The sequence below is a fragment of the Lytechinus pictus genome, chromosome 11, assembly GCF_037042905.1.
Source record: "Lytechinus pictus isolate F3 Inbred chromosome 11, Lp3.0, whole genome shotgun sequence".
In the NCBI taxonomy this organism is placed as follows: Eukaryota; Metazoa; Echinodermata; class Echinoidea; order Temnopleuroida; family Toxopneustidae; genus Lytechinus; species Lytechinus pictus.
The window spans coordinates 18,069,108-18,082,808 of NC_087255.1; the positions used below are offsets into that span (position 1 = coordinate 18,069,108).

At 39.1% G+C, this 13,701-nt stretch overlaps 1 protein-coding gene across 1 annotated transcript; it reads right to left on the reverse strand.

The window, feature by feature from the left end:
• Positions 1-2,853: 2,853 nt before the first annotated feature.
• On the reverse strand, positions 2,854-12,290 carry LOC129271534 (gamma-butyrobetaine dioxygenase-like). Its single transcript, XM_064106906.1, has 6 exons — positions 11,593-12,290; positions 9,077-9,387; positions 7,336-7,441; positions 6,415-6,617; positions 5,223-5,389; positions 2,854-4,894 (listed from the first exon to the last, which is right to left on the reverse strand). The coding sequence occupies exons 1-6, from the start codon at positions 12,181-12,183 to the stop codon at positions 4,737-4,739; spliced, it is 1,536 nt and encodes a 511-aa protein (XP_063962976.1). The 5' UTR covers positions 12,184-12,290; the 3' UTR covers positions 2,854-4,736.
• Positions 12,291-13,701: the final 1,411 nt, after the last annotated feature.

Consider the following 13,701-nt stretch of genomic DNA (forward strand, 5'->3'; position numbering starts at 1 on the left):
GTACGGCCACGCCTTCTCAAAATCTACACTCGCAGCTACTCGAGCTTGCCAAACCCCGATATCACTATGCTATTTGCCGTGTCAACACACGTGACTTATCTAAGTATTTTAGCCCTCTAGAAATTGCAAAGTTTGCAAAATGTAATCTAACCCTGTGACTGAAATTATCTCTGTTTATATGACATGGGTCCAGAAAGTCGAATTTATTGTCGTCAATCCATACATGTCAAATATTCAATAGAAATCTTATCAAAACTCTTTTAATTAACTCTTAGCGCTTTATGCGCCTTATGAGCACTCTGTACAGAGTGGATTTAGCGCTCTATAAGTCACATTATTACTATTATTATTATTATTATCAGTATTGTTATTATTGTTATTATTATTATCATTATTATTATTATTGTTATTATTAGTATTATTATTATTATTTTTCTTTTCATAAATTAAACTAACCACATCAGGGTTGAGATTGAACCACGGCCGTAGAATTGGCAATATACGGTATCTTAAATTTTGAAAAAATCTGGGGGGGGGGGGGGGGTAAGAGCCCCCAAGCTGCCCCCTGTTGTGTACGGGGATGCATTGGACCGTTCTGTTTTCTCTTTAGGGAGACCTATGGCGTTAGGGACTGATAGGGGTTGATGCTGGGGGCAGCAGAACGGCTTTGAAAGTGGGGGAGAGATTGTTATTTTGTACGTTTTTGTACATGTTTATTGAAGAAAGGTTGAAGCCCCCCCACCCGTCCGCCCCCAGTTCCGCCCCTGGATACTTAACCGCGCCATGTATATCTGGACACATATATCATTGTAATTAGTGTTATTGTTATAACAATAATAATGATGATAATGACGATAATTCAGTTTCAGTTTCAGATTTATCGTTTCTCATTTCCAACAGAACAGTATACAAAATCCAAAGAAATACAATAATATGATAAACAATAATGAAGTACAATTATAAACCAAACATGTAACACATAATATATGTCTTAATTATACATTTGAAACTTAGATGGGTCATGAAATATTTGTAGCTGATATTGACACATCAATGTTGGAAATGGAGAGATTCACTGCATGGCTAGCTGTGCTTGTAAATCGTGATCACCTCTGATGAAAGTATATTCAATTATCATGATAACGGTCAAAACATATGTTAGTGACCATCAGAGAGGAAGAATATAAAAAAGAAATCAACACAACACATGAAATAAGCAATGTACGAAAATAACGAGGAGAGACGATAAAGAGAACATTTCATTAAAAAGAAAATTATTACAATAATAATTCAATTATTATTATTATTATTATTATTATTATCATAAGGCATATAAGTGACATGCAAGCTACAAGCGACATAATTCTCCCCTTCTGTTTTATGGTGAGGAGATCGAGGCTGATTCCCGGTGTCAGAATTTGAAAGGTGAAGCTTACTTCTCAAATATTTGATGAACAAAGTCGTAAAGATAATTAAATATGTATACCAAGGGAATAATAGTGATAAAACAGATATGTGAAGATTCGTCTTGATAGGTTAAGAGTCCGTCATATTTTTGTTATCATCTATAGGGAAGTTCACCCTGAAGAAAAGTTTGTTGTAAAAATAGCGGAGAAATAATAAACAAGTGGAACGCCTCTGGCAGTCTCGCCTGCATTATAGCAGCAGTGCTGACTTTGAAAACAGCTATTAAATACTTATTCACAAAAGAAAACACTCATATGATAATAAAATACTATGACCAAGTCCATTGACTAACATGATCATGTGACCTAAGACATGTGCAAAACAATCATTCATACTTGATTACACCTATGTCTATATATGTTTCATGAACTACATGTGTAGATCCATAAACTTTCTAAGTTATGATGCCAATTCAACAAATACCCCAAACAGGGCTAAAGTTCATTGACCCTAAATGATCTTTGATTTTGGTCATGTGACCAGAAACAAGCACAAAATATTCAGGGATACATGGTTATTCTTATGTCCCAGGTTTCATGAACTAGATCCATAAAATATCAAAGTTATGATGACAATTCCACAAATACCCCCAAAATGGTCAAAGTTTGTTGACCCTAAGTGACCTTTGACCTTGGTCATGTGACCTGAAACTAGCACAGGATGTTCAGGGATACCTAATTGCTCTTATATCTAAGTTTTATGAACTAGATCCATAAAATGTCAAAGTTATGATGACAATTCCACAAATACCCCCAAAATGGTCAAAGTTCGTTGTCCCTAAGCGACCTTTGACCTTAATCATGTGACCTGAAACTCAAGCAGGATCTTTACTGATACACTATCACCCTTATGTCCAAGTTTCATGAACTAGGTTCATATACTTTAGAACAGCCATTCTCAATTACTTTTTTTGAAGCGCCACATTTCTTGTTGAGAATCTGTAATGCTCCACTATCCATTACGCAAACCAGCAATGTATCAGCAGAGGGGTCCAAATGCCCCTGGTGGGGTCGAGGGGGCAGAGCCCCCATAAGTTTTGGAATATAAGGCCTTTTAAATTGCCCAGAGGGGCTCTAATTAATATCAACAGAAGAAATACAAATGCCAACAAACTATATTACACAATATTAATATTAAAATAAAAATGACCAGTGACTTTTTCACAACATACCAATGATACCACTAGTTCAGACTGTTCTGCACCAGATCTATTGGCTGAAGCAAGTGGCGTAATGAGTAAAAAAAAAATGAGGGGGCTAGATATGGCAGCTGAAGCAAAAATATTGAACTTTTCAATACAAAAACCTATATTTTGACATAATATTAAGAAAATAATATTCCACTCTTTCCCTTTCCTTTTTTCTTTCCTTTTTTTTTTTTTTTTTTTCTTGGACGTGAACCACTTGGGGGCCCCCAATCCCCACCCCCATCTGTACGCCAGTGGCTGAATAAGTTACGTTCCTAGATTTTGCAAGGGCTGAAATTTAGGCGTTTCATTGCACTAACGCCCCAAACTGCCCCTCTCTCTCTACAACTCACGTGCAGTATCATTCATTCAATTCGTATTAAGCAAGAGTGCATGCAGGCAATCACGGCAGGCAATACATCTGAGCATAATGTATTTCACTTTTACAACTTCGGATTTTAATCAGCTCCGGAAACAAAGCTTGTTATGTCCCATATTCATAATCTTTTATGATCAGGATGTTCTTTGAATATCATACTATTTGATGTTTAACTCTTAACCAAAACGTATGCTCTGGAAATGGAAAATTTCTCGCCGTTGAAATAGAAATCCTACAAACGGGGTTTTCAGATCACTTGTGTTTGACATAAACTTTGTACAGCATATAACAAATAAAAAAGGAGAACACCATCGATCCTCCATAACAGGGGTTATCGAGTGCTAAATTGGACAAACTCTGAGGAAATCAATTAGCAATTAAGTGTCAAGTAAAGAGTTTTTGTTTTCTCTTTGTATTAAAATGATCACCTAATCCTTATTTCCAGGTTACTAATAGATACATTTTTTCTCCCCAATTTTTCCTTAATTTTACTCTATTTTATACCGGCTCCCGAGCGCCACTCCGCAAGGCTCGGTGCGCCACAAGTGGCGCGCGCGCCACCATTTGAGAATCCCTGCTTTAGAAGTTATGACGACATTTCAAAAACTTAATCTTGGTTAAGATTTCGATATTGATTCCCCCAACATGGTCTAAGTTCATTGACCCTAAATGACCTTTGACCTTAGTCATGTGACCTGAAACTCAGGCAAGATGTTCAGTAATACTTGATTACCCTTATGTTTAAGTTTTATGGACTAGGTTCATATACTGTCTAAGTTATGATGACATTTAAAAAACTTAACCTTGGTTAATATTTAAATGTTGACGACGCTCCCTGGGGATGATTCCGAGACATGTTTCAAGACTCCATTGCAAGGCATACCAGGCTTTTGCATCCTACCATGCAGGGTACCCATTTAACACCTGAATAGAGAGTGGCAGAGTGTGGATTGACATCTTGCCAAAGGACGCTATAGGCCTAGGTGGGATTCGAACATTTTATGTTTGATAACATTATCATTCTCTTCCTGGAGCCATCTGGATATTGACCTTATGTGACGTCATGATCTTATAGCGCCCTCCTTCAGAGGATATAGGAATACGCGTAAACGGAGTTGTTAGAGATGCAGATCATCTCTACAGGGGCTAATTCATTTCCCATAGACTCGTGTGTTAAAGTGGTACTTAAAAAAAATTCATAAAAAATGAGGAAATTCGAGGGTTGAATGTTTACTACCAGTGGATAGGATAAATGTCTGACATTCCATATCCGACCAGAAAAGGGTACCTCGACCGGCTCATTTTAAAAATAAATCAGCATTTATGAAGACTACACCTGACGGGATCGAATCACTGAACGAATTTCTAGTTCAGTGGATCGAATTCATCACTTGAGAGAGTAAAATGGTCCTAATTCTTCCGCCAGTAAAAATGTAGTTCCATAGTGGTGATATATCTGTCCAATTTGGAAAAAGGAAGTTCAGTAGGTACCCTCCCTATAATCAGTGTTAGATTGTCAGTCATGTTCATTCATTTTTGTCAATCAGCAATATCAAATTTAAAAATTGAGCTATGGGTTGGCTAGAATGAATATCTTTGGCCTGCCAGTTGTAGTTAGGCCCGTGCAACCTCAGGTCTGCTTCACCAACGCATGCAAGGCAATGGCTTCAGCCTCTAGGATGGCGGCTCGATGACGTCGATCTACTACATTGCATCGAGATTCTTCTTGAGTACCCGAAGTTTAGACATGACCGTATCCCAATCAAAGTAGCCTCCCTCAAGATGTCTAGCTGAACCTGGAGTCATGGTGAACGATTTTCGGCCGTGAAGAACTCGGTAATTATCCATGATCAACGTTTCCCCTATAACCAGTAAAAGAAATAATTTGATGTTAATATCCTGGTAATGACTCTACGATATATGCTTCGTAATAAAAAACACATGAAGTTAATACAAAGCTGTCCTTTAATGGTGAAGATATTTTGGGATTTAAGGAAATTGCCACACGCTTTTAATGATCACTTTGTTGACTTGGCAGCTAAACACAAAGAAATGTTTACCTTCGACGACAAAATGGATCAATACAATAAGATTTCATTTTTACTTTTGTTTCTTGCCGGTGAAACATTTGTTTTTGGATGGGAGGGGGATCGAGCCATAGCCCCTAATCTATCCGCCAGCGATTCTCACCATCTTTCATCTTGTATTCGAAGACGTTTTCAGGAGCATAAAGTCGGGCGGTGAAAGACGACAGGGCTTTGTATGTCTTGATGACGTCATCAACTTGCATCCGGGTCATTGCGCTCCGTCCGTGATCGCTGAAAGTTACTTGGTCAACTTTATTTTTCCCATTCAATCTGTAAAGCAAGCAAAAATAAAGAATGGTAAAAATCTATTGCAAATGCTTCTGAAATGCAGACTATTGTTTGGAGAATTTGGAGGACATTCCCGCCTGGAAAGAACACAGTGTGTTCACAGTGTGGAACACAATGTGAAATCACCCTCACACCGTTTGAGCAGTTTAAAAGTGTGAATGCCACCATATTCACATAATCCACCATCAGTGAACACACTGTCGAAAGTGACCACAGTGTGAACATATCTTCACATTGTTGAATCTGATCATGTAAACAGTGTGAATAATATATTCACATAGTCTACTAAGAGAACACACTGTGATCATACTGTGTGACACTGTAATTTCCAGCAGGGTTTTTGTTTTGTTCGATCTGATGCATGTAAAATACAGGATGGTTGGAACTACCTATTGCACATGTTTCCGACTTGTCGACAGTTGTTTGGAATATATATTCGCCTTATTCGGACGTTTCAGATTCGTCCAGTTTGGGGAGGTGGTAACTTATGCCTAATTCACATCGGCGAAACCGAATCAAGATCGATCAAAGCTGATTTCCAATGGCATTCCACTGGTCGGTTTGGAATCGTTAACGCAGAACACGTTCAAGAACATAGACAATGTATTGTCAAATGCCGTCCTTTATGACAAAGAGCAACCAAGAAGTCTTTTTCGAAAATTGGTAAATCAAAACAGCAGTGTCTTCCCGGACTCTGGACAAACGACTTAGGCCCTACTTGCAATTTTTCGTCAGCTCCGAAATTAAGGACGAAAACGCTGTTGCATTTACATTTTCCTTTCTTCGTCGAGGTAGCGAAAAAAAACCTCCTTGATATACATTTCAGAGAGAAGTTTTTGTTTAGCTCTTAACGTATACGGATATGGCGGGGTGACAGCTTGTCACGTTCGCTCTTGGTTACGATGAAAGCCGTTTTATGCTTTGGAACTTTTAGAAAGAAATTTTGTCAACATTGGCTATCCATGATTATTTAACATAAACTGCAAGGCACTGAGTATTGAACGCACCGGAGAACAGAATGTCGGGAGTGCTGGAAGTATTCTCCTACGCTGTCCGTGCCAGTATCGTAAAACTCCAGGATTTGTTTCGTGAGGACATCGTACGAATCGGGCGAGGACTTCATGATGTCTTCGGCGACCTTGAACCCATCAACCAGGGTGTTCTCACCCCCTTGAAGATCGGCTTGCTGTATGCAGTGAAGCATCTGAATCTGCAATTTGGGAAGACAAGATTCATCAAACGACATAATAGTTGGAGTCTGAACAGTGCTTCCACTCTTCCTGGAATCCAGGAAATTCCAGGAAGTTTCGCTGTTTTCCAGGATCATTCCAGAAAGTGAGAAATTCCAGTAAGTTATTTTCGGGAATGATATTATTTTCTTAATGTTATGTCAAAATCTATCACAAAATTTGATCTTTTTAAATAAAATGTCAAAATGTTTGCTTGCTCGCTTCGCTCGCTCGCAACAATTTATAAACTTTGCCCGTTACGTCATGTTTCGCCCCCAATTTTTTTGGGATAAATTACGACACTGGGCCCTATATTTCATTTTTGTGTGTGTATAGAAGAGAATTATAACTTATGGAAGACTGGAGAACATTCGGAAAATTCCAGAATATTTTGTAAAATTCCAGAAACTTTCAGAGTAAATTACAGGAAGTTCCGTTTTGAAAAGTGGAAGCACTGGTTGGAGAGGCGAATTCATTCGATAACCTGAGTGTATTTTAATAAGAGGGCAATTTTCAATGGATATTTCAGACGACGATAAAGAATATAAGAACGCATTTGGCCCTTCCCCATTTTGGTACCTTGTCTCTGCACCCGATGGCAGCAGCTCGAGTTGTTTTTATACAATTATTGTGTATAACAATATACATAATACGGAAATTACTATCACCTTCCCCTTTTGAGAGGTGTCCCTGACTTACCCCAGGTTGATTGTTGTAGTAGGTAAGGTCTGTGTGTAGCGGTAGATCCGTTGCGAGGTAGGCTGCATTGCTGGCGCCTACTTTACTTTGGACCTGAAATGTTTCACTTTCGATAAAACAAAACGAAACATTGATTAAGCATTAATTTTCTTTGAAAATACAAAACCCAATAGTTGACCCCTTGATAATGTAAATGAGGTTTGATCCAGATTCACTCGGGAGTTTCTGAACAAACGGTATAGGCCTCAGTTTCTATTTCCTGTAGTCTTCTATTCGTAAATTTGTACTATCTATCTCTGAAAATGGATGTCCTTGTTTTCGGGGCGCGCAGTAAAGACGTAATATTAACCATAATGGTTTATACATAACTCGTTGGAGATGTGTAATGGTTTGATGATCATGATTATGATATTGATGGCACACAAAGGCAATTATTTGATGTGGGTATATAATCAAATTGTATTTTTTCAAACGTCGACTGAAAAAAAGTTTCTTTTACAATTGTATTGTTGCGAAGGGGATTGGAAATTACTAAACCAATAATGCAAGCTCGCACAAATCTCACTGATTTCACCAACTGTTCGTCTCTCCTTTTATTGGCTCTGTATAATTCTCATAGTTCTCACTTGAGTTCTTAATTTCTCTCTCGTAGACCAATGTATCTTCACGCCAAGGATGTCAATCGATTATCTATTCGTCTATATTCTCTCACAGGTGGGAAACAGCAAATTAAAATAAGCAGAGCTGACTTGTGGGTTAGACTTGTCCATTTATTAATGATAAGATATTTGACGTTAGGCACAATCCATACACACTTGATTGAAGTGAACTCCAAGACACGCCCCGAGAAAACTCTTCTCAAGTGCGAATTGACCCCTTTTATAGAGAGCTAAATCGAGCAAAGCATTCTTGAGCTAATTTCTATCCTTCTCCCAAGAACATTCGTCCTCGGCGTAGATGGGCTGCACGCGACTGCGAGTCGGTCCTTGATGTTGCATAACACAAGGGCATACTCTGTTGAAGAGCGAGACCCTGGACTCATGCAAAACAGGGACCCGTTTCATAAAGGACTTGCAACTGTTGTAACTTTGCCATTATGACAACTACCATGGAAGCCTTGAATATGATTGGCTGCCGAGCACTATTTATAGTGTTACCATGGTAGTTGCCATTATGGCAAATTTACAATAGTTGCATGTCTTTTATGAAACGGGCCCCAGATCTGTCCTCAGCGCCGGCCTCAGCGTGAGGTCAGGCGAGGTCGCACGCGACTGAGATCTGTCACCGCTGGGCGAGGCCGCACGCGACTGATAGACTGTCCTTGTCGTTACGTAAGCGAAACGTCGCTCTTGAGGAGCGAGGCCCAGGTCATGAATTTAGTCTGACCTCAGCTGGGAATATTGGAAGGACGCTCAGGCATAACGAGATGTAAACTTTCTTATTTTACATCCGATTTTGATGATTTTTTCACTGTTATGCTTGTTGGATTTTTCTCTTTTTATTCAAATCATCTTTTTGTTGGGGGTGGACTTGTCCTTCAAATATTAGGGCTTATTTAACTTGAAAGGGCTGAGATGCAAAACATAAATTCCTTGTAAGGGTACGGTACGGAGGGGTTTTACTTAATGATAATATTTAACATCCTTTGCATTTCTTTTTTTAGGGGGACGGGGGTTAGGGGGTCGTGCCCTGACCCCCACCAAGAATACGTGCCTAAATTTAATTATGCCTGTTATCATACCCGTAATTGCTAGGTAAAAGGAAGCCCACTCTGTCACCTAGCCTGTGAAGCTGTCCAAATCTGAGGGGTGTATTCTCAATCAACGCTATACCGAGCACCTTCACTTCAAGCAACATGTCATACAATGCACGGTCATCGGACAGGAGGTCATTGAAGTCGAATTTTTGCATACGATCACGGCACGTCGAAGCGTCCCACAGTTGGAGTTGGATATCGGCTAGCGGGTCCGGTTCAGACTCGGAGAAGGCGTTACATCGTAACCACCTTGCCGGATAATGGCTCACGTGACCGTCTCCCCAGTTGATGCTAACCTAGGAATAGTAAGAGAATGACAGGTCACATACGTGCAGTGGCGTACCCAGGATTTTCCAAGAGGGGGGCAAATTTGTTGGAGGAATTGACAAGCAAAAAAAAGGTCATCAACCGCAAATAAAGGACATTTCGCATCAGAAAAAAAGGTCTTCAAGTTCAAAAGAGGGGGCCACTTGTGGCTCGTCAAGGATCAGTTGTGACTCGTCAGGGGGGGGGGGGGCAGGGGTACGTAACGTCCCTTGCATGGGTTGTGACTCGTCAGGAGGGGGGGGGGCAGTTTCCCCCCCCCCTTTGGTACGCTAGTGCATACGTGTTATCATTGTAACAAAATAGGGACTGGATGATTATGATTTTTCAGCCTTCTTCATGGAACAGATTGATGGGGGAAATGTCAGAGAATCTTGGCTGGGTCACAAGGACCCCAAGAAAAGCATAGCTTGCGATGATGGGCTCATGTACAATAATTGACAACACAAAACAGATCTTAGATTATTAAAGTGTAAAGCAGAAAAAAAGAAAACCTGCCTCATACCATGGACCCATATCGAAAACTTGTATGCAGTGTACCGGACATGTAAAAACATAGCAGACGACGTTTGCAGACCTCGCGATCATCGTATGACTAGTGGTGCGGAATGTTCCATTTCGGCTTTATGGGGGAAATAGCATTACAGAGGGATAAAATGTATACACAGATAATGTTTCAGCGTTGATTCGCAATATTTTGAGTCAATTTTCATGAATTATCGTTGTTTGAACATTTAAACATCATTATAAAATGAAAGAAATAAGCAAAACTTAATTTTCAGACTTAGCTATGCAGTGGTAAGCTAGGATGCACCCCTCGTATACATAATGGACCCGTCACGAGTGTAGGTTTGCTCTTCGGACATCACTATCACAAAGAAAATCTCCTCTGATTTGATGATAAAAGTGCCCTATTTCCTTATTAACCAATCTCCATGGTTCTTTCATGAGTATTTTCCTTACAATGTGCCCTTTATTATAATCTGGGCGGAAATTCTTGATACCACCACCCACCGATGTGACGACCTGATATAATCCACCCGGGTACTATAAAAATGTCCCCCAAACCCATTATCCCAATACATATTCCTGACTATGGATGGTTTCTAGTGATTTTAATGTAATAAAGTGCCATATTTCCCACCAATTGAATGTAAAAAAAATTATGGTCATCTGATAGAAGAAGTTGTTACCATTCATTTCAGGGGGGGCGGAAATTCTATCTGAATCAACGCTTGTCCTTGATACACATTTGTTTGTGAAAAAAGGGGATAATGCAAGGGAATTCTGCGTGTTATAAGGGTGCGCGCGTGCAGCGAGGACCTTCTGTCCGCTAGTTTTCCATATGATTACGAAATAGGTCCATGCTCATACACACACAATCACCCCAGCATACCAACCAAAACACCCATGCAGAAAAGTTAACAGAGTAAGAAAGGAAGGAAGCGATAGCGGGAGAAAAAAAGAGAGATAGGGAGAAAGAAAGAGGGAAGAGAGAGGGGAGAGGGGGGGGGGGGGTAAATAATGCCCTCTACTCAGTGCACATCAAACGTTAAACAACAATTATTTACATAAGCATTTAAATCTAGTTAGAGTTTAAGAATTTTTCACAATGTAAGGTAACGAAATCCAATCATGAACACCCTGAAATTGTATTGTATGTTGGATTAATAAGGTACGTGCAAAAGGAATAAGACTTTTTGATTTGTTTTTGGTCTCATAGCCTAGGAATGATAAACAGAATTTGTTTTTAAACATATCATTTAATATTGATGGGAGCTCTTTTTATGATTGAACAGAAATATTAAATTGTTTCCTGTAACAAAATAAAAAACTGGCGAACATTTTAGGTCACAAAACAGAGGAGTACTTGATGTCATGTAAATGACCCAACTTAATATTAATGTATTTTTGTGCTCAGTGACCATGAACACATATAGTTAGATACATTGCAAGCCTTATTTGTAGAGATATTTTAGGATTTACTCGTGAAATCTGATTTGGGAGGAATTCGATGGCCATTTTGAGATATCGCTCGGAACCAATAAGGCAATAGGGAGTTGGGGCTGCCTTTTTGGTCCCCAATTGATTACGCCTGTGTAAGCTTTACTATGTCATAGGAAACTTATGAGTAGAATATACAAATAATAAATTAAAAGTATGTTTTTGATACTTACAGATTTTAAATCGTCGGCCAACGAGACCGTGTTGACTTTAATGCTATTGTCATTTATATTTCTAAAAGGGGCGATGCGACTCAACGTTGTAGCACTAAAACACTCCGGACATCGACAGTTGTCTCTAAGCCATATCAGTGGAAACGATGACGATGATGACAACGAAGATGACGACGTCGTACTATTGCTATCGTTCCATGTTATGCACAGTCTGTCGTTCGATGAGGCCAACTCAATTCGTTTGATTTCGACGTCGGAATAGGCTTTCCAGCTAGATGGATAGGTGATCGACTCCGTAGCGTATGCAGTGGAATATGATCTCGTCAATGAACGGACTGGATGACGACGATCCAATGAAAGTGATGTCGTTCTGGAATTCCATGTTAATGGAGATTGTTGTTGGACGTCAGGGTACAAATCCAAGATAGGGAAATTAGTGGACTTGTCACTTCGACGTGTGAGCGATGATGTCCATAATTTGCCAGGTATCGAAAGCGGGTTTGACGAATAAGAAGTCGATGACAAAGTAGATTGCCGCTTTATAACCCGACATGGCAAACGACTTCGGGATAAAACAAAAGAAAACGCCATTGCTGTATTTCACAGCTATGCACTGTAAATAATTCCCAGGGAAAAGTCTTACGACACAAGCATTGCAAATGTACGTTTCCGTCACTATGACTGCCCAAGCTGAAGTGAGCAAATATCGGGAAATTACATTTACTGACACCTCTTACGAAGGGCCGTCGCTAAAGGGGGGGGGGGGGGGGGGTACTCTGGATATCGTCTGTAAATCTGCGCTACTAGTATCCCGTAATTAGTAACCAACTGGAATAAAATTATTGGAAATGGTTTTTTGACTGATTTGAGTAGGTATGGGTGTCAACATTTACCAAAAAAAAAGTTAGGAAGAATACGGGTTGGGGAAAGTGCTTTTTTTCAAGGTCAAAGTTCAATGACCTTTTTAAATATACTGTATCATGGTATCTCCCAGATAAAATATTACAGGTTGGTGATCTTGGTGTCAAAATGCGCAGATTCTTACAAGAAGATCAAATAAAATCAAATCAAGTACCTACAATGCTCATTCACCCATGAAATTCAAGGTCAAAGCCTTTCAAAGTTCAATGACCCTTTTTTTACATTATATACTACATACAGTATAATGGTATCTCTGAGATGAAAAGGTGCAGGTTGGTGATCTAGGTGTCAAAAAGCAAAGGTTCTTACAGGAAGATCAAATGAAATCAAATTAATTACCCAGAATGCACATTAAACAATAAAATTGAAGGTCAAAGCCTTTTAAAGGTCAATGACCTTTTTTACATTATATACCATATATACGGTATGAAAAGGCTCAGGTTGTTGATCTTGGTGTCAAAATGCAGAGGTTCTTACAGGAAGGTCAAATAAGATAAAGTTAATCACCTAAAATGCATATTGATCCATAAAGTTCAAGGTCGAAGGTCAATTACCTTTTCACATAGGCTATATATCGTATAAAGGTATCTCTGAGATTAAACGCTGCATGTTGGAGATTTTGATGTCAAAAAGCAATTTTTGCAAGAAGATAAAAAAGACTCAAAATAATCATACAGAATAATCTAATATCTAAAGTCAAATTGACTCTAATTTAACTTGGAATAGCCACATTCGTTATATTAGCACACTTGTTGCCAGAGGTATTGGCATACTATTCAAACTGAAATATTGTCTTTCCCAAAGATCACTATTTATGCTTTACAATTCTTTTATTTTGTCACATATATTGTGGGGTAATTGCAACAAAACAAAAATAGACTCAATTCTACGCCTCCAAAAGAAAGCACTACGCATTTGCTCCCACTCGCAATTTTTAGCACATACTGATCCTATTTTTCGGAATCTGAAAACATTAAAAATTCATGATATTCATACTTTCCAAACTGCCATTTTCATGTACAAGTTCTCAACTAAATCTATACCTACACCCTTTCAAGATATTTTTGTTTACAACAGCAACATTCATTCATATCCTACACGCCACTCATCCAACATCCACCTCACAAACCCGATAACAATATTAGCACATAAAACGATCAGACATCATGGCCCAGACATCTGGAATGA

Bases quoted from the DNA above. Each gene is read 5' to 3' on its own strand.
- LOC129271534 (XM_064106906.1), bottom strand. From the start codon at position 12,183: ATGGCGTTTTCTTTTGTTTTATCCCGAAGTCGTTTGCCATGTCGGGTT. The intron at 9,388-11,592 runs GTAAGTATCAAA...TACTATTCCTAG, and splicing joins TGGCCGACGATTTAAAATCT to GTTAGCATCAACTGGGGAGA. The intron at 4,895-5,222 runs GTGAGAATCGCT...TACTGGTTATAG, and splicing joins CGAATACAAGATGAAAGATG to GGGAAACGTTGATCATGGAT.